Source organism: Schistocerca serialis, chromosome 5, assembly GCF_023864345.2.
Source record: "Schistocerca serialis cubense isolate TAMUIC-IGC-003099 chromosome 5, iqSchSeri2.2, whole genome shotgun sequence".
NCBI classification, from domain to species: Eukaryota; Metazoa; Arthropoda; class Insecta; order Orthoptera; family Acrididae; genus Schistocerca; species Schistocerca serialis.
Genome location: NC_064642.1, coordinates 361,200,637 through 361,225,020, shown reverse-complemented (window position 1 = coordinate 361,225,020; position 24,384 = coordinate 361,200,637). Strand labels below are relative to the sequence as shown.

Sequence of the window (24,384 nt, the reverse complement as noted above, 5' to 3'; positions counted from 1 at the left end):
TTTTTACGCATATCTTGTACATATCGTGAATGGTCTCCTATGAAATACTCTCCTCCAGAACTGATACACTACTCCCAATGCCATTTCCACTTCCGGAAGCATTCTTGGTGCGAAGTGCCATTTGCAAATTTTCTTTTATCTTGTTTATCATGGCAAATTTTCATTCTTCCAATGGGCTTTTCAGCTTCAGAAATAAAAAAAAAAAGTCTGCAAAGGCCTGGTCTGGAGAGTATGGAGGATGAAGCAGCACAGTGATTTCGACTTTTGTGAAGTCATGCACCAACAGGAATGAATGTGTGGGTGTGTTAACATGATGCAAGAGCCGTGAATTGTCTCGCCACACTTCAGGCTGTTTCCTTCTCACATTTTCTAGCAGACATTGCAACACGTCTCGATAGTACCATCAATAAACAGTCTGTCCCTGTGGCACAAATTCATGATGAACTAATCCTTCAAAAAACCATCAGCATGGCTTTCACATCTGACCAGACCCGCCAAACTTTTTTGGGTCTTGGAGAACCTTCCCTAACCCAATGTGAAGAATGAAACTTGGTCTCGACATCTTAACCATAGACCGACACCTCATTACTGGTTATGATTCTCTTAAGGAACATCTCATTCTCATTTGCATGACCTAAAAGCTCTTCACAGACTGCAAGGCAAAGGTCTTTCTCATCTTGACTCATGAGCCGTGGGACGAACATGGCAGCAACACGATGCATTCCAAGAGGCTGTGTCAGGATTTCATGACTTGAACCAACTGAAATGTTACAGTCTTCTGCAATCTCTCAGTCAGTCAGTCTTCAATTGGCATGCACAACTTTGTTGCCTTTCCTGACACGAGTGTCCTCAGTAGATGTTGAAGAGAGTCCTGAATGAGAGTCATCTTACGTCTGTCTGGCCATTTTTAAACAATGTGAACCATTCGTAAAACCAAGTATGGCTTCAGTACTCATTGCTATAGGGTTCATGCATCACTTGGTGTGTCTCTGTACGGGTTTTCTTGAGTTTCACACAAAATGTAATGCCAACGGTTCCCTCCTTTAACTCTGTCACCTCGAAATTCATATACTGTGCAACACAACATTCTACTCCATACACAGCACTGAACAATAACTAACAGACATACAATAATGAAACTTCCAGCACCTATACATTAAAACACTGGCATGTGCAGGGATGCCAACAGCATATCACTTCAACACACCATTGGGACGAAATTACGAATGATCCGGAATTTTTTGAACAGGCCTCATAAATGAGAACTCTGAATATAGTACCTGATCAAAATGATTGGACACCTATATGTGGATATTAATATGGGGCATGTTCACTCTTCATCTTTATGATGGCTTGAACTCTGCTGAGGATACTTCCAATGAGGTGTCTGAATGTCTACGGAGGAATGGCAGCACATTTTTCCTCTGGAGCCGAAACCAGAGAAGGTAGTGACGCAGGACGCTGGGGTCTGGACCAAACTAGATGCTCTCACTTACCACAAATGTCTTTCCCTAGATTCATGTCAGGACTCTGGGCAGCCCAGTCAATTTTCGGAATGTTGTTATCCGCAAATCATTGCCTCACAGACGCTGCTTTATGACAAGGTGCATTACCATACGGACACAATCATCGTTTCTGAACTGTTTGTCTGCTGTACGCAGTACACAATGCTATGAAATGTATTCACATCCTCCCAGACTTACCAATTTCTTAAGCACAATAAGTGGATCACACCCTAACCATGAAAAACATCCCCATACCATAACACCACATCTTCCTCAATTCACTGTTGGCAACACACACCACAGCAGGTAATGTTTGCCAACTAAAACAATTTCATTGGATTGCCATTGGATATAGTGTGATTCATCACTCGAAATCACTTGTTTCCTATCATCCACTGTCCAGTGGCATCACTCTTTACACCATCTCAAGCGTTGCCGAGTACCATCTACAGAGATGTTTGGGTATGAGAAGCTGCTTGACCATTGTACCTGGTTCTTTTTAACTTCCTACACACACTCATTGTGCTAGCTGGACTACCAGTACCAGTTTGGAACTCACAAATGATTCCTTTCACTGATTTCAAATGATTATTTACAATCACCCTTGTTAAAGCTTGACAGTCCCTGTCAGTCAGTAAATGTGGTCTGCCTGGTCTTGGTTTAGCAGTGGTTGTTCCTATGCTTTTCCAATGCACAGTCACATCACCAACAATCAACTTGAGCAGCTTTAGAAGGGTTTAAATGTCCCTGATGGATATGTTACTCAGGTGATACCCAATGACTAGTCCACATTTGAGGTCACTGATCTCTACTGACTTACCCCATGTATTATCAATGCTTCTCTACTGAGAACACAATACTGCCCCCCCCCCTCCCTGCGCCTCCTTTTATACTGTAAGGGCCACCTCTTGTGACTCATAACATCTAGTAATTGATTCCACATTATATAGGCGTGTCCGGATACTTTTGATAAGATAATGTATGTCATATACGTGTCATCTGCATCTGGCAGCACTACGGAACACGGAGGCAGAATTATGGACAATGCCACTTGCCAGCTACTGACAAACTTTACAATTGTTAATCATCATACACTGGAAAAGGTAACATTATGTTGAAATCACACAAATGTTTTACATAAACATGATGGAAGCTGAGTAGTTTTTATTGCATAGGTTTTCGTGGCTCAAAGCCATTTTAATGTTAAAATGCTAATTACATATTATGAAGGGATATTAGGCCTGAAACTGAAATCAACTTGACTACAGAAATAAGAGTGCATACTCTATAAAATATTGAGTTTTTATGTCTTTCAGTTTTATGAGGTGCATTCAAGTTACAACACCTACTTTTTTTTTATCACAAACTAATCACGTGAAAACAGTGAAACTTGTGTCACTTCTCAAAGCAATCTGCCTGCTGCTGTACACGTTTTTCACAATGTAAATGCCATGATCTCAAGGCCATTGTGAAGGCTTTTTTAGGAGTCAGATCTGACTGCTGGAAAATTATTGATGCAACAGTAGCATGGCTAGTAAATATGCAGTCACTGAGAGTATCTTTTATCGTTGGAAACAGCCTAAAGTCACTACGAGTCAGGTCAGATGAGTAGGGAACATGAGAAATAATTTCAAAGTTGTTGTCATGAGGAAACTGCAGAGTCACTTTTGTTCGATATGATGGTGCACTGTCTTGATAAAAGGGCACACACGCAGATTTTTCCAGACATATTTCATACAATGCTGAAAGGGGTTTGTTCTCCAAAATATATTGGTAGGATGCACCTGTCAGGTAGTGCCTTTTGTAACACCAATGAGTAACAGTTACGCCGTAGCTGCCCCAGAACATGGCCACCATCTTTATTTCAGCACTTTGCTAACACCGAATTATTTTGGTGGCAGTGAGTGTGTACGCTTCTACTGAGTTGACTGGTGCTTTTTTTCAGGATCAAAAAATGGCATCCATGTCTCATCCACTGTCGCAATCGATAAAGAAAATTCCATTCATGCCATCGTCATGCATCAGCACTGCCTGGCAATATGGCATGTACGTAGTCTTGGGGTCACCGCCAGCATTCGTGGCTCCCACTGGAGAAAACTTTATGCATTTTCAGGTCTTCATGCCGGATTGTGTGCACAAATCCTACGGAAATGCCTACTCTGGAGGCAATGTGTTTCACATTGATTCGGCAACCCTCCAAAGCAACTTTCTCCACCTGCTCAATCACGTTGTCAGACTGGCTGGTGCGAGGCCAAGAATGTCTTGGTTTGTGGTCAAACAATATTCTGTCTTTTCTGAGCTATCACACCCATGAATGCACATTAGACACATCCATGACACCATATTACTTAACAGGCGATGAATTTCAATCATTGTCACTCAACGAAAATATAGAAAACCAATGATTACATGCCGCTCTTGTAATGGAAATGTCATTATTTTAAGTATTAAAAACAATCCTCACTCATTCTGGTGCCGCTACAGTTCTGAGTGCTGTACAGTGCTCTTTGTAATGCATTCACAATGAGTGCACAAATATATTTTTTTTTTTTTAAAAAAGCATGTTTCTATCTGTTTCTAGTCCCGAGAAAAAAAAATTGAAGGCATTGTAACTTGAATGCACCTTGTACGAATACTACCATGTTCACTCTACAATCAAGCGATAAGAAACTGTTCTGTGAACATTTTAAGGTGATTTCAGTTTCATCTATATAAACTGCAGCTCAAGCAGTAACTGTGTCTACATCTACATACACAGGGTGGAGAAAAATAGTGTCACGAAATTTTAACCCTGGATAGCTGATGCCAGAGGGAACCAAAATTACTAATGCTGGATAGGTCGACAACACAACATTTTTAAACTATGGAAACATGGCGCCACACGCTCTGATTGGCCGTGGGATTGCCCTGTTGCCATTCCCTTGGTTGATGGGCAGCGCTATGGTTGTTGGTTCACACATACAAACGTCCACCGCCCTGTCATTGCCTCAACGAGATATGCATACATGTTGAATACGTCACCTCCCATACCTGCAAACATTTACATTAATTCACTGGCGACTTGGTGAAACAGGTTCGTTAGCGGGACATCATGGTGATGCTAGATGACCTCAAACACGAGGGGATGCTGCATTTGAAGAGACTGTTCTCAAGCACTTCGAGGAAGCACCTATGACAAGTACTGAAGCGGTCGGACATGACATGGGGATCACTCATTGGTTAGTCTGGAAGGTTCTGAGGGATGGCAGCCAGTATTCATCTAGTTTCCACCCTGTCCAAGACTTAAATCCTGCAGTGGACTATGAACACAGGCTAGGGTTTTGCCGGTGGTTTCTGTGACGTGTTGCATGAGATCCCAACTTCCCCACCATTGTGTTGTTTACCGATCAGTGCACCTTCCATCGGGGTGACCTTCACAACACTCCAAACATTCATTACCAGGCAAAGGGAGATCCTCACGTCACGTGTGTCCACGGACACCAGGAACAATTTTCGCTGCAAATCTGGGCAGGCATTGTGGGTGACCATCTGATTGGGCCGGTCTGTCTACCTCCTTGACTTATTGCAGCAAATTACCTTCACTTTTTGCAAGGAACTCTACCCAGCCTGCTGGAAGATGTTCCCCTGGACATACAGCTGTGCATGTGGTTGCAGCATGATGGGGTATCTGCACATAACAATTGTGCTGTGCACAGATATTTAAATGAACTCTTCGATGGCTGGGTAATTGGCAGAGGTGCTCGTAGGACATGTCCCCCACGATCACCAGACCTCACGCCATCGGACATTTTCCTCTGGGGATTCTTCAAGATTCTAGTTCACCCAACCAGATGCGAGCTACCTAGAAACGAAGAGGAATTAAAGAGCCGCATTCAACATGCTGCCAATCACATCAGGGAAATGCCAGGAATCTTTGAAAGAGTTCGGCAAAAAACCATCTGATGTTACCAAGTTTGTGTTGCACCAGAGGGTCACCAGTTTGAGCAAACACTGTTCTAGATACAGAAAAGACCGTTTTCAGGGCCGACACAATTTGTGAAAGACTATCTGTAAGCAAACTAACGGCTGTTGATGAGTTTGTTCCCAGTATGTCTTATCATGAAACTACAATGGATGTGTCGGGATCCTGGTGGATTCGCTCCCAGACCGCCAGAGGGGAAGGCTGGGATGCTACCACCGAATGTGCGCGCCGCCTTGGATACATCACGATCTCTGGAAAGCAAAGCATTCACAGTCATGCATTGTCCAGAGCATCTGGTAACAGGGCAATCCTGTGGCCAATCGGAGCGTGTGGCGCCAAGTTTCTGTAGTTTAAAAATTATGCGTTGTCGACCTACACAACATTAGTAATTTTGGTTCCTATTGGCATCAGCTATCCCGGGTTAAAATTTCGTGACACAATTTTTTTTCCACCCTGTATACCACTCAAACTACTGTGAAGTGAAAGGCAGAGGGTACATATTATTTTAGATCATTGTAATTTTTTCCCATCCCATTCACATATGGAGTGTGGGAAGATTCACTGCTTAAATGCCTCTGTGTACACTGTAATTAGTCTAACCCAATCTTTGCTGTTTCTGTCGGAGTGATTCTTAGGAGGATGAAGTATATGCCTACATTCTTCACTTAATGCTGGTCCCTGAAACTTTTTAAGTAGGCTTTTACGGGATTATTTTCCCAGTATCCTGTTAATGAACTCAAGTCTGCCACCCGCTTCACCTATGACTGTGCCTATGGTTCATTCGAACCCACATCCCTACAAACTGTTAAGGTCCCTGGTAATGATCAAACTTGTTTGTCAAATTTGCTTCTCCCCATTCACAAGTTTATTAAACAAACATGAAGATTCATCGACAAAGTTTGTCAAATTTAACCTCACTTTTGAAGCATTTGCCACAAAGTATTTTGACACTAGTGGCAATGATTACCAGTTCAAAGTATTTCTTGCATTAACTTTAGCATGGTGTATAAAGAAGAAAAAGAAAACAGCCACTAGTCCAGTGAATGGTTGACATTAACAGATAACATTACCCATGAAAATCAAATGACAGTCATTAAAATACCACAACATACAAACATATATGTCGTCCTTGGAAGAACTGGAGAGCTTCGATTCTTTTATTTTCTTGCACTTCCAGTTGTGAATAGAATATTGATTATTTTCTTACATCTTCCTGTAACCTATGTCTAGAAAAGATGCAACACCTCTACCACTTCCGTAATTGTCAGTGCTCTTTTGTTTTTATCCATACACTGTTGATTATATTTTCCACAATTGTGGGAACTCAGGGGACAGTAAGAGAAACTCTATCCTGCTAAACGCGCATACTGAAACATCAACACAAACAACATCCTCCACTTTGTCAAATCAGCCATCAGTTACCATTTACATCACACATTCTAATTCTGGCTAATGTTTGGTAAGCACATCAGTCACACACTGCCAAACCATTTTACAACAGTAGTGATATTTGTCCTTTTTTTAATCACTCAGATATTTGAGTGATCTTCCAACTATAGCTTATTGATATTGTAGTCATGGGATAGTATTGTTCAACATTTTGTGAAGTGTACAAGACTATTAGTACTGTCTGCCAGGCCATTAGTATACAACATGAACAGCAGAGTTCCCCTGGGTACACCTGAATTTACTTCTACTTCAGTCCACGAGTCTCGTTCCAAGATAACAAGATGTATCCTATATAGCAAGAAATCCTCAATTCGGTCACAGAAAATTCTGTGTGATACACTGTACAACTGTCCTTAGTTAATACGTATAGATGTAGACTGAGTTAAATTCTTTTCAGAAGTCAGAAAATATTGCATCAAGTGATTAACACAATCCATGTCATGTAAGAAAAGTATGAGTCGAGTTTCACATTATGAATGTTTGCAGAATACAGGTGGGTTGACACAGAGGAGGTAATACTGCTTAAACAATAGAAAATCCAGGATGGAATAATGACAATATTACGAAAAAGATAGATTGTAACTCACCATATACTGGAGATGATGCATGAGAAGCAATCTGGCTAATGGGGTTAAGGGAGAGACTGTGGAGGGAAGGAGGAGGGATACCAGGGTAGGTGTGGGGGATAGTAAAGTGCTGCTAGTGCAAGGACACAGGACTTAGTGGGGACAGGATAGGGCAGCTAGGTGCAATTGGGTGGTTAGATGGCAGGTGGGGGGGGAGTGAAAAAGGAGATAAATAAAAAGAATGTGTGGGTGCATTGGTGGAATAGAATGCCGTGTAGTGCTGGAATACGAGCAGGGAATGGAGTAAGTGGGTGAAGGATAGTGACTATTGAAGGATGAGGTCTAACAAGGTTACAGCAATGTACGATGTACTGCAGGGAGAGTCACCACCTGTGCAGTTCTGAAAAGCTAGCGTTGGTAGGAAGGATCCGTATGGTGCACGCTGCGAAGCAGCCAATGAAGTGAAGAATGTTGTGTTGGCCAGAGTGCTCAGCGACAGGGTGGTAAAGTTGTTTCTTGGCGACAGTTTGTCGGTAGCCACTCATGCAGACAGACAGCTTGTTGGTTGTCATGCCCACGTAGAATGCAGCACGGTGGTTGCAGCTTAGCTTGTATATCAGATGACTGGTTTCACAGGCAGCCCTGCCTTTCATGGGATGGGTGACATTTGTGACTGGACGGGAGATGGTGAGAGGATGTATGGTACAGGTCTTGGATTTAGATCTATTACAGGGATGTAACATATTCCAGAGATATGAGTAATGAGGCAAGGGGTGGGAACAGATATTCCTCATTTCAGGGAATGACGAGAGATACACTATGTGATCAAAAGTATCCGGACACCCCCAAAAACATACACTTTTCATATTAGGTGCATTGTGCTGCCACCTAATGCCAGGTACTTCATATCAGCGACCTTAGTAGTCATTTGACATTGTGAGAGAGCAGACTGGGGTGCTCCATGGAACTAATGGACTTCGAACGCAGTCAGGTGATTGGGTGTCACTTGTGCCATACATCTCTACACAAGACTTCCACACCCCTAAACATCCCTAGGTACACTGTTTCCGATGTGATAGTGAGGTGGCAATAAGGGATATTTACAGCACAAAAGTGTACATGCCGACCTCATCTGCTGACTGACAGAGACAGCCAACAGTTGAAAAGGGTCATAATGTGTAACAGGCAGACATCTATCGAAAACATCACACAGGAATTTCAAACTGCTTCAGGATCCCCTGCAAGTACTATGACAGTTGGGGGGGGGGGGGGGGGGGGTGAGGTGGGAAAACTTGGATTTCATGATCGAGCGGTTGCTCATAAGCCACACATCACGCTGGTAAATGCCAAACGACGCGTCTCTTTGTGTAAGGAGCATAAACACTGGATGACTGAACAGTCGAAACATGTTGTGTGGAGTGTCAAATCATGGTACACACTGTGGTGATCCGATGGCAGGGTGTGGGTATGGCAAATGCCCAGTGAATGCCATCTGCCAGTATGTGTAGTGCCCACAATAAAATTCGGAGGCGGTGGTGTTATGGTGTGGTCGTGTTTTTCAAGGAGGGGGCTTGCACCCCTTGTTGTTTTGTGTGGCACCATCACAGCACAAGCCTACATTGATGTTTTAGCACCTTCTTGCTTCCCACTGTTGAAGAGCAATTCGGGAATGGTGATTGCATCTTTCAACAAGATTCAACACTTGTTCCCAATGCACGGCTTTTGGTGGAGTGGTTACATGACAGTACAATCCCTGTAATGGACTGACCTGCACAGAGTCCTGACCTGAATCCTACAGAACACCTCTGGCACGTTTTGGAACACCGACTTCGTACCAGGCCTCACCGACTGACATCGATACCTCTCCTCTGTGCAGCACTCCATGAAGAATGGGCTTTCATTCCCGAAGAAACCTTGCAGCACCTAATTGAACGTATGCCTGTATGCTGTCATCAAGGCTAAGGGTGGGCCAACGCCTTATTGAATTCCAGCATTACTGATGGAGGGCGCCATGAACTATTAAGTAATTTTCAGCCAGGTGTCCAGATTCTTTTGATCACATAGTGTAGCTGAAACCTGGCAAAGCATTAAATTTGCGGGCAGGCTGTGGAAGACAAATGAGACCAGTCCCATCTTACATGAACAACCAGAATTACCATTACTGAAAAGACATAAATGTTCATACAACCGATAATAAACATTAAATAACACAACCGGATGGTGATAGCACTGCATGTAGTTTTCTCACACAGGATTATTCAGTCTCAAATTTTCAGAAACAAAAATAGCGTCACAGTGATTGAGATTTCTGATCAATATGAAGGATGCTGCAAGTTTTGGTTAGACCTGAACTGGCATTTTTCAGAACTTTGCCATTCATAGTCTCAACACGATGTGTCATTATACACTGCAGATAAACCAAAGATGGCAACACAAAAAAGGCTTCATAACTGGTTAACTCCACATTTTGAGCTATTCCTGGCATCCAAGACAACCTGGTTTATTTGCTTGTGATTATTTCTTTTGCTGTATGCCTGCTTTAAGAGCTATATATTCACAGGACACTGGAAAAATGAAGACACAAAATCAAGATACACCAGAGATGCTGCAAATTGGACGAGTGTCTATAGAGAGTAGAATATCATCCACTGGATGTAATTTCCAACACTTATAACTCTGATTACATTCTATAAAAGACAAGTCATAATACTTACATTTGTATCACTAACATATTTGGTGCATTTCCTTTAGTACTGCTGGGTTCGTCAAAAGGACTGTGCATATATACCTGGGCAATTTTAGTTGGGGGAGGAAGGGGGAAGGAAAAATCCAGCCCCTGCACCACAACTTTGAGTGCCTTTGGGAGAAGAGGTATGTGGAGAAAGCAAATGCAATATCTCTCCCACAGTACAAGTATCATTCTGAATGCTTACGCACTTTGTGTAATCAAATAATTGTGAACTATGTGATCAAAAGTATCTGGACACCTGGCTGAAAATTACTTGCAAGTTCGTGGTGCCCTCCATCAGTAATGATGGAATTCAATATGGCGTTGGCCCACCCTTAGCCTTGAGGACAGCTTCCACTCTCACAGGCATACGTTAAATCAGGTGCTGGAAGATTTCTTGGGGAATGAAAGCCCATTCTTCATGGAGTGCTGCACTGAAGACATGTATCGATGTTGGTCGGTGAGGTCTGGCACGAAGCTGGTGTTCCAAAACATCCCAAAGGTGTTCTATAGGATTCAGGTCAGGACCGTTTGTAGGCCAGTGCATTACAGGGATGTTATTTTCATGTAACCACTCTGCCACAAGCCATGCATTGGGAATAGGTGTTCAATCGTGTTGAAAGAAGCTATCGCCAACCCCCGACTGCTCTTCAACAGTGGGAAGCAAGAAGGTGCTTAAAACATCAATATACGCTTGTGCTGTGATGGTGTCACAGAAAACAACAAGGGATGCAAGCCCCCTCCTTGAAAAACACAACCACACCATAAACACAACTGCCTACGAATTTTACTGTTGGCACTACAAACGCTGGCAGATGACGTTCACTGGGCATACGCTATAACCACACCCTGCCATCGGAGCGCCACATTGTGTACCATGATTTGTCACTGCACACAGAATTTTTACACTGTTCAAACATCCAATGTTTACGCTCCTTACACCAAGCGAGGTGTCATCTGGCAATTATGGGCGGGATGTGTGGCTTATTAGCAGCCACTCGACCATGAAATCCAAGTTTTTTCAACTCCCGCCTAACTGTCATAGTGCTTGCAGTTGATCCTGATTCAGTTTGGATTCCCGTGAGACGGTTTGTATAGATGCCTGCCTATTACACATTAAAACCCTCTTCAACTGTCAGCAGTGTCTGTCAGTCAACAGAGGAGGTCAGCCTGTATGCTTTTGTCCTGTACATGTCCCTTCACGTTTCCACTTCTCTATCACATTGGAAACAGTGGACCTAGGGCCTAGGGATGTTTGAGAGTGTGGAAATCTCGCATACAGATGCATGACACAAGTGACATTTAACCACTTGATCCCGTCCAAAGTCCGTGAGTTCGGCGGAGCACCCCATTCTGCTCTCTCACAATATCTAATGACTACTGAGGTCACTGATATGGAGTACCTGGCAGTAGGTGGCAGCACAATGCACCTAATATGAAAAGTGTATGTTTTTGGGGGTGTCCAAATACTTTTGATCACATAGTGTATGTCAGTGAAATGTAGCAAAGCATACAACAATGGCTATTATAATGATACTGCAAATAATATAGTGTGAAAGTTAAGATAAGCAATTACCTGACACAAAACACTATCTGCTCAAAGTCTTCTGATTTCTACCACTCATAAATATGGAGTTCAGACACCTAGACAAGGAGTGCACACTGTACCTATATTGTTGAGCACCTTGTAGTACTAAGAGGTATAGGCAAGTCAATTTTAGATAATATTATTTATCTAGCTTTTACTTGTTTCATCATGCAAACTATAACACAAACTATTTCAATGAAACTCAAATCACTATTTTTAATGATAAAATCTCTAGTAAACATTCAGTGCTGACTCCAAAGATATGCTTAAAACATCTATACTGTAATTTATACGGAATTTGTGATAGGCCTATATATTTTACAGCTTAGTTAGAAGAATCTCGTGAATATGCATCATACCTCACTTTGATGTAATCAGAGAGAAGCCACCTGTAAATAGCTTTTGTGGCATGAGTCATGAAACATCGCCCTTTGAAACTTGTTTTCAACAGAAACCATGGCAGGGCACCGCAGTGGTCTAGATGAAAACTGGAAATAAGTGACAAAGCTTTGCACATATACACCTATTTCTAAAAATTAACTAAATGATCAAAATGTGGCATTTAAAATGAATCTCTCTCTCTCTCTCTCTCTCTCTCTCTCTCTCTCTCTCACACACACACACAAGTTAAAAAAAGCCATGATTCACCACCATGAGTTCCTGATAAAAATTTATTTATTGTATTGAAATATACCTGATGAATGTCTGTGGACTGAAACTGGCTGTATAACACAGAAATTTTTTATCAGCAGCTCTTGGCAGTGAATCACCAAGCTTTTCAAATAACTATGATGTTTTATTTAATTTATTTATTTATTTGGGGTCCGGGGGGGGGGGGGGGGGGGGGCGGGGGGGGCGGCACGACCTCCTTAATCCTTTCAGACCCTCTAGTTACAGCTGTGTACATGTATTTTTTCTGTGTGGAAACCTGAAGTACATACTTGTGAATGTACTGGTTGGTTCACTTTTCCACAGTATAACTGCATGTAGTTATTGTTATTAAGCAAGGTAATTACTAAATGATAATTTTACTGTTTAGTAAAATAGAGACTATTTTGTAATTAGTTATTTTAGTCCATAAAATGAACCCAAGTGTACAAAGTATGCTTTGAAAACGGGTATAAATCTTGCATCTAAAACCATCAAAATTCACCTACGAGCATTACAACATAAAGAAATATTTTCTTTCCTCCAGAAAAATTCAGGACTAAAAGGGTTACAACACACATTACTGTCCATGGTGCAGTATCATATTCATTGAACAGTCATATCCTACCAGTCACACAATCAAAAAGGGTTGCATTTAATTGAATAGGCGTTTAAACCTGCAGCTCTAAATATGCTAAAATAAATCTAATTTGTTGTTGCTTTATGTTCCAGCCCTATAACTGCAATATACAACCAAAGTACAGAAAACTGCTAACAATGATTTAATGAAAAATTGTTGCCATAATCATGCTTGATTACAGTTTTTCCTATCTTAAAATTCCTGAACACTTGATGACATCTACATTATTTTCACTTATAAAACATCAGAACTGATAGAAGAGAGAGCATGTGAAACAACTATAATTAGTCAATATGCAAGAAACTATACACTGAAGAAGAAGGGGAAAAAACACTGAATTTATGCTTACAAATGAAAAACAACACTGCTAAATTAAGTGTAGATGATAAATCCACAAATTTAATAAAAAGAAATTGGATGAATAGCAAATGTATTTCCTAAAAATGCTATCTTTAATCTAGAATTTAGTTACTAGACTTACTGTGATATCAGCAATAAATCTATCTCGTCTGCTTCAACAAGGTCAACAAATGGCAGAGCATCCATTCCAGATAAACCAGGATGAATACCACAGTCCAACTGGGGAAAAAGTAAAACTATTAAATCCCACACACACGTATGGTTAAAGAGAGAGAAAGAGGTGGATTTTTATGTACATACTAACACTACCAATGTGTTAACTTTTTGTAATACAGATTCACACCTCTATACATTCTTTAAATGATGTCGTGTACACTCTTAGATGAACCTGCTTTATTGCACTGTGGCTGTTTTGGCTTGTGTACCATTTCCAAGTGTCTGCTAGGAAAAATATGATGTCAGAACAACAACATGTGGAAGAATTTTTCAGTCTGTTAACTTTCACACACAAGATTTGACGAAGGCTTCTTTAGAAAAGAACACACACACACACACACACACACACACACACACACACACACACACACACACACACAAATGTCATGCACACACGACTGCTATGTCTGGCCCATCTGGATCCTCACCTCCACCACTAGCTTTTCTGAGCTGCGCAGATGGGTGTTTCCTTCCAATCCCGTCCATAAGCCTCCTCGGCCCAGGTTTCTGGGTGACTTTTCTGGACTCTACCACTTTTCGTAAACCTAAACAGTCCTCTTCCTTCACCGCTCTTCCTCCCGCTTCAACCCTTGTGCCTGAAGGAGCCACTGGCTCCGAAGGCTTGTGTTCTCCAGCCTCCTCTTGATGAGTAGATTTTTTATTTATACAATTACATTATACTTTCAAAAATTGATTATTTCCATTGATAAAGGGTTCTCAGCAAGAATTTATTTTTGCTTGAACAGTCCACAGGTATACGGCCTGTTCATAGTGTCCAATGGGCACAATATTTCGGCGATCAGACATGTCGCCATCGTCAGGTGGGCTGACGAACTGAGCTCCCGAGGGCGGGCAGCCGATTTAAATCCCCCCCCCCCCCCCGCAGGCCGCTCTCTTCGCCGTTCACCCGCGCGCCGGTTGTTGCGAATATGTGGGCGTCAGAATGTGTCACAGAGTTGATGTGCTTGCTACGTCTGCCCCCGTCGCCAGTTTGTACTTCTTGCTGAGAGTCCTTAATTACATTCAATGCTGGGTCCCAAGCCTTGCTGAGATTGTAGCCTCAATCTCAGTTGATAAGATCTTCCCTGGAGTGAATTTCAATAACCTCCCTTATAATGCTGTCCCAATATTTAGAGGTCTGAGCCAGGATCTTGGTACGCTCATAATCCATCTTGTGTTTCTCGGACAAACAGTGCACTGCTACCGCCGACTTATTTGGATATTTCAGTCGAGTGTGCCTTTGATGTTCTCGGCAATGATCTTTGATGGTGCGTACTGTTTGTCCGATATAAGTCTTCCCACACTCACAGGGAATTTGGTATATGCCGGCCTTCCTCAAACCGAGGTCATCTTCCACACTTCCCAGCAATACCTGTGTTTCATTGGGCAGGCAAAAGACGGTTTTAACTTGGTGTTTCTTTAATATATGGCTGATTTTCCCCGATAGTGCGCCATCGTATGGAATAAAGCCAGTGGCTACCTCTTTTCCGTAACTTCATCCATCTCCACAGGTTGTGCTGTGGTGGTGGGACGAAGAGCGCGTCTAATCTGCCATTCCGAGTACCCGCTTTTTCGGAACATGGTTTTGAGGTGTTCCAATTCCTGGGGCAGGTTCTCTGCGTCTGAGATGCTGCGCACCCTGGATACTAGTGTTTTTAGTACTCCATTCCTCTGAGAAGGGTGGTGGTAGCTGTCTTCATGCAGGTACAGGTCAGCGTGGGTTTTTTTCCTGTACACACCGTGGCTCAGGGTACCATCAGCTCTACTCTTGACCATGACGTCCAGGAATAGTAATCTTCCTTCTGCTTCGGTCTCCATAGTGAATTTGATGTTTGGATGTATAGAGTTTAGGTGTGTAAGGAAATCCAGGAGCTTGTCCGTACCATGGGGCCAGATGACGAATGAGTCATCGACATAACGGAAGAAAGAAGTAGGTTTCCAATTGGATGACGCCAAGGCTTCCTCCATGTACAAATTCGTGACCACCGGCAAGAGTGGGCTGCCCATTGCGACTCCATCCGTTTGCTCATAGTATTCCCCATTAAACAGAAAATACGTTGAGGTCAAGACATGCCTTAAGAGTTCGGTGGTCTTCTCGTCAAATTTCTGCCCAATAAGTTCGACTGACTCTCATAGAGGCACCCTGGTGAATAGTGGAACCACGAAGCTCACTAGTATATCAGTGTCTTTCAGTCTGAAGGTGTCGAGATGTTTCACGAAAACCACAAATACACGGAATTACGGATATGGTGAGGGCATTTACCTACATAGGGGCTAATTGATTCAGTCAGATATTTTGCCGGCAAGTAAGTAGGTGCCCTAATGTTGCTGACAATTGGGCGCATAGGTACCCCCTCTTTGTGGACCTTAGGGAGTCCATGAATTCTTGCTGGTACAGGTCCTTGAGATGACAATTTCTTGACGTCCCCCTCTGGTAGATCCAGTCCTTGAGTAGAGCCCTGGTCTTGTTCTCCACCTTCTTCGTGGGGTCAGCGTTGATCTTCCTATAGGAGTCGTCATCTAGCAGGCGCTGCATCTTTTCAATGTCAAGAGAAGGGCTGAAGGTACCCTGAGCCACGGTGTGTACAGGAAGAAAACGCACACTGACCTGTACCTGCATGCAGACAGCTGCCACCACCCTTCTCAGAGGAATGGAGTAGTAAAAACACTAGTACACAGGGCACGTAGCATCTCAGACGCAGAGAATCTGCCCCAGGAATTGGAACACCTCAAAACCGTGTTCCGAAAAAACGGGTACTCGGAATGGCAGATTAGACGCGCTCTTTGTCCCACCACCACAGCACAACCTGTGGAGACGGATGAAGTCACAGAAGAAGAGGTTGCCACTGCCTTTATTCCGTACAATGGTGCACTATCAGGGAAAATCGGCCATATATTAAAGAAACACCAAGTTAAAACTGTCTTTTGCCCGCCCAATAAAACACGGGTATTACTGGGAAGTGTGGAAGATGACCTCGGTTTGAGGAAGGCCGGCATATACCAAATTCCCTGTGAGTGTGGGAAGACATATCGGACAAACAGTACGCACCATCAAAGATCGTTGCTGAGAACATCAAAGGCACACTTGACTGAAATATCCAAATAAGTCGGCAGTAGCAGAGCACTGTTTGTCCGAGAAACATGGGATGGATTACGAGCGTACCAAGATCCTGGCTCAGACCTCTAAATATTGGGACAGCATTATAAGGGAGGCTATCGAAATTCGCACCAGGGAAGATCTGATCAATCGAGATGGAGGCTACAATCTCAGCGAGGCTTGGGACCCGTCACTGAATTTCATTAAGGACCCTCAACAAGAAGTACAAACTGGCGTCTGGGGCGGACGTAGCAAGCACATCGACGCTGCGACAGATTCCGACGCCCACGTATTCGCGACCGCCGGCAAGCGGGTGGACGGCAAAGAGAGCAGCCCACGGGGGGAGGGGATCTAAATCTGCTGCCCGCCCTCAGAAGCTCAGTTCGTCAGCATACCTGACGATGGCAACATGTCTGATTGCCGAAATATTGTGCCCATTGTACACCATGAACCGGCAGTATACCCGTGGACTGTTCGAGCAACAAATACACTAGGAGAAACTGAAGAATCTAATTCATTTTTAATTATTTATTCAATTTCAGTTCAAAATCTTGTCAAAGTAGGCTCCCCCTGCTTCAATCCACAGTTACGACACTTCATCCAATTACTGAAGTCACCCTGGAAGTCGTCAATAGGAATCTCCTTCACTGCAGTCATTGAAGTTGCTTTTACCACAGCCAGTGTCCCATGCTGAGTTCCTTTCAGTGTTCTTTTGATCCTTGGGAACAAAAAGAAGTATGCTGGTGCCAGATCAGGGCTGTATGGCAGCTGGGGCAGCGTTGCCACACCTATTTTGGCCAGAAACTCGGAGATACTGAGTGCAGTGGTGTTACAGTGCACGATTCAATGTCGCAAACTTCTTTTTGGAAACATCAAACCCTGTTGTGCAGCATTTTGAGCACTTCACAGTAAAATTCCTTGTTGACTGTTTGTCTTTGTGGCATGAATTCACTGTGAACCACAGCTTTTCTGTCAAAAAACACAACGAACATTGCCTTGATTCGCGATTTGCTCATCCTTGCTTCTTTCAGGCAAGGAGTCTCCTTGTGTGCCAATCGCTGCTCTGATGCTTTGTTTTGGGTTCATACTTAAAAATCCACATCTCAATCCACATCTGTTCAAAAATTCTGGGTCCATTTTGTACTGCTCATGCAATTCCTGGCACTTCAACAAACATTTTTCCTTCATCTCCATCTTCAGGATTTTTGGCACCATTTTCACGCAGACTTTCCTCACTGGAAGATCCACCATTAAAGTGTGGTGAAAAATTATTTTGGGGATTCCACACTCCTCTGCAATCATTGAAACACTTAATCGTTTATCCTTGTCCGCAACTTGACACACTTTTTGCATCAAGTCGTCCATTTGTAATGTCGACGGGCATCTCGAGCCAACATTATCGTTGACAGATTCCCAACCTTCGAACAACCTCTTCTGCCATATGAAAGTTTGACTTTCTTTCATTGTCTCATAACCATAAGCTTTCCAAAATATTTTGGGCATCTCCACCCCGCTTTCCCCAGTTTCACACGGAACTTGATTGCACTATGCTGCTTGAAAAACTGGTACATTTTATCTCAACAAGGGTGCAGTACATATCTCCATATCTCTGCACGGAGTGTGACCCTGCTTCAAGAACTGTCACAAGTGACTGACATTGGTCTCATTTCAAAGCTTAGATCCCCCATCAAATTCTCTGCCTGATGCTCGATCTTGCCAGCCAGCTTTGCCAATTACCAAAAATCATTATGGGAACTTTTGGGACAGACACTGTATGTACAAATGAGAGATGGTCGAAGATTGTGCAGTGCTTCTTATGAAACTACCAAAAGGAAAGAAGGAAGGAAGATTAAGGTTTGAGATCCTGTCAACATGAAGCACAAGCTAAATTAGGGAATGATGGAGAAGGAAATCGGCCATACCCATTCAAAGAAACCATCCCAGCATTTTCCTCCAGTGATTAAGGGAAATAATGGAAAACTAAATCAAGATGGCTGGGCATGCAACTGAGTTGCCAAATGCCATACACCAAAATATGTCTTACCACTACGCCATCTTGCTCTATCAAAAGCGGATAGAATGGAGGCAAAAGATTGGGATTTAATGTACTGTTAACATCTACGTCATTGTAGATGGTGCACAAGTTTAAACTGAGGAAGAGTGGGGAAGGAAATCAACTATGGTCTTTGAAGGGAACCATCTTTGCACTTGCCTTAAGTGATTTAGAGAAATCATGGTAAAACTAAATCTGCTTGCTCTGGCAGGGATTTGAATCACTGTCCTATCAAATAATGAGTCTCTCATCTTAAGGTTATGACAACTTTGCCAGTGTAGCTGTTAGAGATACTTTTATCAGCCAACACAGTGATTGGTTCTTCATAAATTTTTCTTGATGTCTGATTAATTTCAATTGCCACAGTATTATTTATGTGGTTACCTCTGGGACTGCAATATTGAATACCTTAATTTTAAAACAGGAGATACAGAGTAAAGCACTCAAACAGGAAGATTAAGAAAACTAAAAATAAATAAAATAATAATAATTTGCAAAAACTGGAAATTTAAACATTTTTTCTGACGCAAATCTAGATGGCGTCCTTGGTTTCAAACAAATTGTCAGAGTCTTATGCATTTACGGTAATCGTGAGTTTGAATTCTCTATCTCCCCCCCCCCCCCCCCCCCCCCCTTTACAGACACTGTAGGCTCCTTTCTTTGTAACATTACCAGTGAGTGTAAAGTTCCATACCTGAGGTTTGACAGTATTGCTAGATGGCCCAGAAGACCATGGGTGTACATTTAACTCTCAACAGGAAGCACGTTCAGCCCCAATAAAACTACAGTAAAACTTCTGAATAACAGACATCTGCGGTGAAAATAAAAATGTCCTCTTTTAAGAAGTGAACGTTATTAAAAAAAGAATAAAAATACAGTATACAATACAGTACATTCAATGTACTGTAGACAGAAAAGTACTGTACTACTATATAAGTAAAGTAGTGAAAATTTACCTCTATTTAAGTACAATATTACATTAACAAAACCCCTCACACTAGTATAATACAGTATTAAAATTTCTTTCATATATTGGGAAGGTTCGTTTGAAATAATCAACAGTGTTAAACTAAGTCATTCGTCATCACTCCTCACTAAAGAATGGTGTTTCAGTTTTATTTTCCCTTCCACTGCCTGCTTACTTGAAAGTGGAGTAAAGTCCAATTCAGTTACATCATCTTCATTTTGTTGTCCATTCAAGACATTGTCACCACACCCTTCTTGATGAAGCTCATTTACGAGTTAACTTATGCTAGTTGATGTCCTTCCTGCGAACAGTGCATAACTGATATTGGCATATCCCTCAGATCCACAAGATTCCTCTACTGAAGTGTGAAGTTCAAGCCCATGTTCCTTGAGATTGTTTTCTTCCACACTGTCATCAACCACTGAAGCAGTCATTAAAAATGAACCTGCTCTCTTGATACTGTTGCCGAGCGTTGTGCATGTTATCTGTTTTAAGGCTGAAGAAATCCACAGAATTGTATCCAGTACACTAACAGATTTTCCAAGTTCACATCCAGATTCAACACTGTCCACTCCAGACAAAATATGTCTCAACACTTTTTGCCTGTAAAGCACCTTGAAATTTTGAACAGTCTCCTGATCCAGTGGTTGGTAATGCGAAGTTGAATTTGGCGGCGAAAAGATTATTTTCACATTGCAATGGGAAGCGGCCTTACGCAACAAACAAAATCACTGTCTTCCTTTGTCTTTCCATTCTTCTATAAAATGCCAGCAACCATTCAGTCATTATTGCTCTCATCATCCAAGATCATTTATTAGCATATCACTCCACATTCAATTTACTCAAGTCAATACCCTTAAAACATCTAGGCTTCACAGCCTTACCAATAATTAAAGGCTTTTCAAATTTGCCTACCATATTAACACACAGTAGAATAGTTAGTCGGTTAAGCCCTAATTCCTTGCAAATGCGACTGCTTTCTTGCGGATCAGAGATCCACTAACTGGCAAGTTACTGCTGCAAGCACAACAGAACCATTCAAAAGTCAAATTGTCAACTTCTGAGCCTGGTGTTTTAGGAAAAGTGCATTTACTGGTATGATTATCATTTCCAGTAGGTGATTTCAGAGTGCCATTTATGTTTCTTAAAATGCCACTGTTCTGTGTTTTTCTGCCAGCAAACCTTGGTGCCATATCTCTAACTCGAAGTTTTCCCTTTTCATAGATACTGATTATCTCTACCTTTTCATTCACTGTTGACTGTTTTCGTTTTTGTGATGTCTTAGCACTACAGGACATAAACTGTCTCACTTGTAGTCAGAAACAGTATACACTTTAGGGGCCCCCTCACACGTAGCCACTGAGAAACGTTCTCGGTGGCACTTCTGCTGGCAAAGTACTGGTTTAAATGGGTGCCTTCAAACATGCCTTCTGTGGCACTCGCTGGCGGACTTGTCACCAGTGGCATGGATTGACCAGTCAAGCAGTATGTCAGCGTATATGAAAAGTTGGCGTGTGAAATCAATGTAGCAGTAGCGGCATCATCAAAGCCATTCATTACAGCACCAAAGAAGCTAATAGCAACAGATGCAACTGCTCTAAGTGGAGGCATGCTGCACCACGTGAAGGAATGTATAATTATGATTGTTGTAAGTTAACTTACAACTGTCGTCGTTTTCTTGCTGTTCTTTATTTGGAAGTTTTAACTATTGTTAGGAGATAATTTTCAGTGTCCATGTCCATTATTGAGAATATCCATTATTCAGAGGAGTTTTATCACAAGTGATAATGTTATTTGGCAGTGGAATTTTAAAATGCCTGCTACCGAGAGGAGACTGCTATTGGGAAGTGTCCATTATGGGAAGTTTTACTGTATCTGAGATTTTGTAGCATGCCTTTGCTGCAAACATGTGCTGCCCACTTGAGCCACACTTCATGGTTGATAAAACTGCCGCCTACCGACACAGCGAAGTTTAAGTTCCCCACTCCTGTAACTCACCACATGAAATGTCAAGCCAGAGGCCTGTATCTATAAAACTGGTGTTAGCTAAGGTGATGGAGTAAATAATGGAAGATCAGCCCTGTGTGACCTTGGTAAGGGATTCAATTGTATAATGCATAAAGCCATGCTCCCCAAGCCAACACTGTATTGTATTGGAGGAGCCATTCTACAAACTCTAAAAATCTACCAGAATAACAGATGTAGGATTGTATCAGTGAAAGAAGCAGACTCAGGTGAAATGAAATTACAACACTATGTGCCACAGGGATCTGTTCAACAGGCAGAAGTATTATTCAGTGATGTCTGGTTTATGATGAACAAAATGGAATTTAATGAAGGCAAAACACAGATGATGATACACAGCATTTGTGATACTGGAGTACTGGGTGACACAGCAGCTGTTAAGCTTTTGGGCTTTATCATTGACACCAAGCTAATCTGACACAGTGCACTGAGCACATTTGTTCTGAATTTCATAGGTTCTACACCCCTTGAGGAAATTTAATAGTGTAATATCAGAACAATGCCTACTAACAGATTACTATGCAATGTTCCACAGCCACATCAGCTATGGAGTGTTACTGTGGGGCCACTCTGTAGGCTACCAGAATATGCTTTTATTGAGGAAAAGGAGCAATGAGGATCATTATGTCAAGCAAAAAGCAGACCATTGTAAACCATTTTTTTCTAGATTAGGAGTTCTGACTGCTTTCAGCCAATTCATTTTCAACCGCCTCACTCACACAAAGACAAATCATGAAACCTACAAAGAGAAATGAAGTTCATCAAGACAGCACCTAAAATAGAGATAGTATATACAGTGTACTAGTAATAATGGAACATACGCTAAAATGCAGTGAAATAATATACTATAGATTAGAAGGTTACTTACTAGCAAGTAGTTATTGTAGGCAAAACCATAAAGGTGGTGGTGTGGCAATTTATGTTAATAAGGCTGTGGAAGCTAAAAAAATTTCCTTTCTTGAATGCCACACCAAAGAAGAATCAATTGAAGTGACAGGTATTGTACTCCACAGTAATGATCTTAAGTTACCAAAGCATAAAGTGATTGGAGTGTATAGGCCGCAAAATGCTGTTTATGGATAAACTTAGTAGTGTTGCTGGTCAGGCTGGTTCTAATGACCTTACTATATTAGGTGACTTTAATATAGATGCAAACTCAAATAGTATAGTAAACTTGAAACTCAGTGATGTACTGACCTCATACAACCTTGTAAATATAGTGAACTCTGACACCAGAGTGACGGACACATGTTCCACTAGAATAGATTATGCTATAATCAACAAAAATGTTATAGATAAGGTAAATTACAGTAACTTAGATTTTCCTTATTCTGACCACTTCTGTCAAGTGATAGAATACAAAAATACAGTTGTGCCTAAAATAACAAAAATTGTGCTACAGAAACGAATGCTGAATACCTCAAATATTAATGCTCTTAAAGACAAACTGGTGAATGAGAAATGGGATTCTGTGTACCAGGTAAACGGATTGGATGAGAAATGGAATGAATTCTACTCAACCCTATTGCATCATTATGAATATAGTTGTCCAGTCAGAGAGATCACGAAGGTAGTTAAACACTGTCAAAATGGAAGTAATCCTAGACTAAAGAAAACACCCAACAAATCTGATTAGGCTCAGGCAGCAAGTACATGATCTAAACCAGCTTTATAAAGCTACTACTATGCAGGTTTTCAAAGAAAAATACAATAGGGCCAAGCAAACTTTTAAAACTGAAATTATCAATCTAAGGTAGCAGATTAACAGCAAAACAATAGAACAGTATGACAACATAAGCAAAGCATCTTGGAAGTTGATTGACAAATACCGAAAAGGTCCTAACAAGATGAACATGGAACCTCTCAGCATAAGACATGATGGTAACATTTTAAAAAACCCAGATACTATATGTAATATTTTTAATAACTACTACATTTCTGGTGAACAATCAATGCATATTACAGATTCACAGATAGAGATCCGGTGCCATCTCACCCAGTGTACTGAATTTGAATTTGTGGAAGTGAATGAGCAGGAGGTTCGCAGGGCAATATACATGCTAAAGAAAAAACTTTCATCTGGATGGGATGGCGTATCCAGTGCTATTACTAAAGCATGCTTAAAAGAAATTTCTAAACCTCTTACTCACCTGATTAACTGCAGCATTAGAGAAAACAAGTATCCAACGGTTCTAAAAATGAGTGTAGTGAAACCAGTGTATAAAAAGGGAAGTAAGGAAGAAGTCTCCAACTATAGACCAATATCATTAATTCCCACTTTTAGTAAGATATTTGAAAGCATTATCCTTTCTCAGCTAAGTGCCTTTTTCACAAAACATAAACTGCTTGTAGATTCCCAACATGGCGTCAGAAAAGAGCTAAGTACAACCACAGCAGTTACACAGTTCATCCATGAAGTTTACTGTCTGTTGGACCAGAAGATGCAGACTGCAGGTATATTTTTGGACATGACAAGAGCATTTGATACGGTAAACCATAGGGTACTTCTTAAAAAGCTAAAATCTTATAGTATTGGGGATCAAGCCATGAATCTTCTAACCACGTACCTGTTGAATCGTAA

The 24,384-nt window shown here is 41.7% G+C and overlaps 1 protein-coding gene across 2 annotated transcripts in view; it reads right to left on the bottom strand.

The window, feature by feature from the left end:
* Positions 1 to 24,384, bottom strand: part of LOC126481689 (cleavage and polyadenylation specificity factor 73) — an 81,553-nt gene that overhangs the window by 55,193 nt on the left and 1,976 nt on the right. Inside the window, exons 3-4 of one of the 2 annotated variants that reach the window (XM_050105630.1) lie at positions 13,567 to 13,664; positions 12,157 to 12,285 (exon numbers count right to left, since the gene is read on the bottom strand). In XM_050105630.1, the coding sequence (XP_049961587.1) occupies positions 12,157 to 12,285; positions 13,567 to 13,664 (227 nt within the window). Of the gene's footprint in view, positions 1 to 12,156; positions 12,286 to 13,566; positions 13,665 to 24,384 lie in introns of those variants that run through there. The other variant, XM_050105631.1, reaches the window with a different exon arrangement.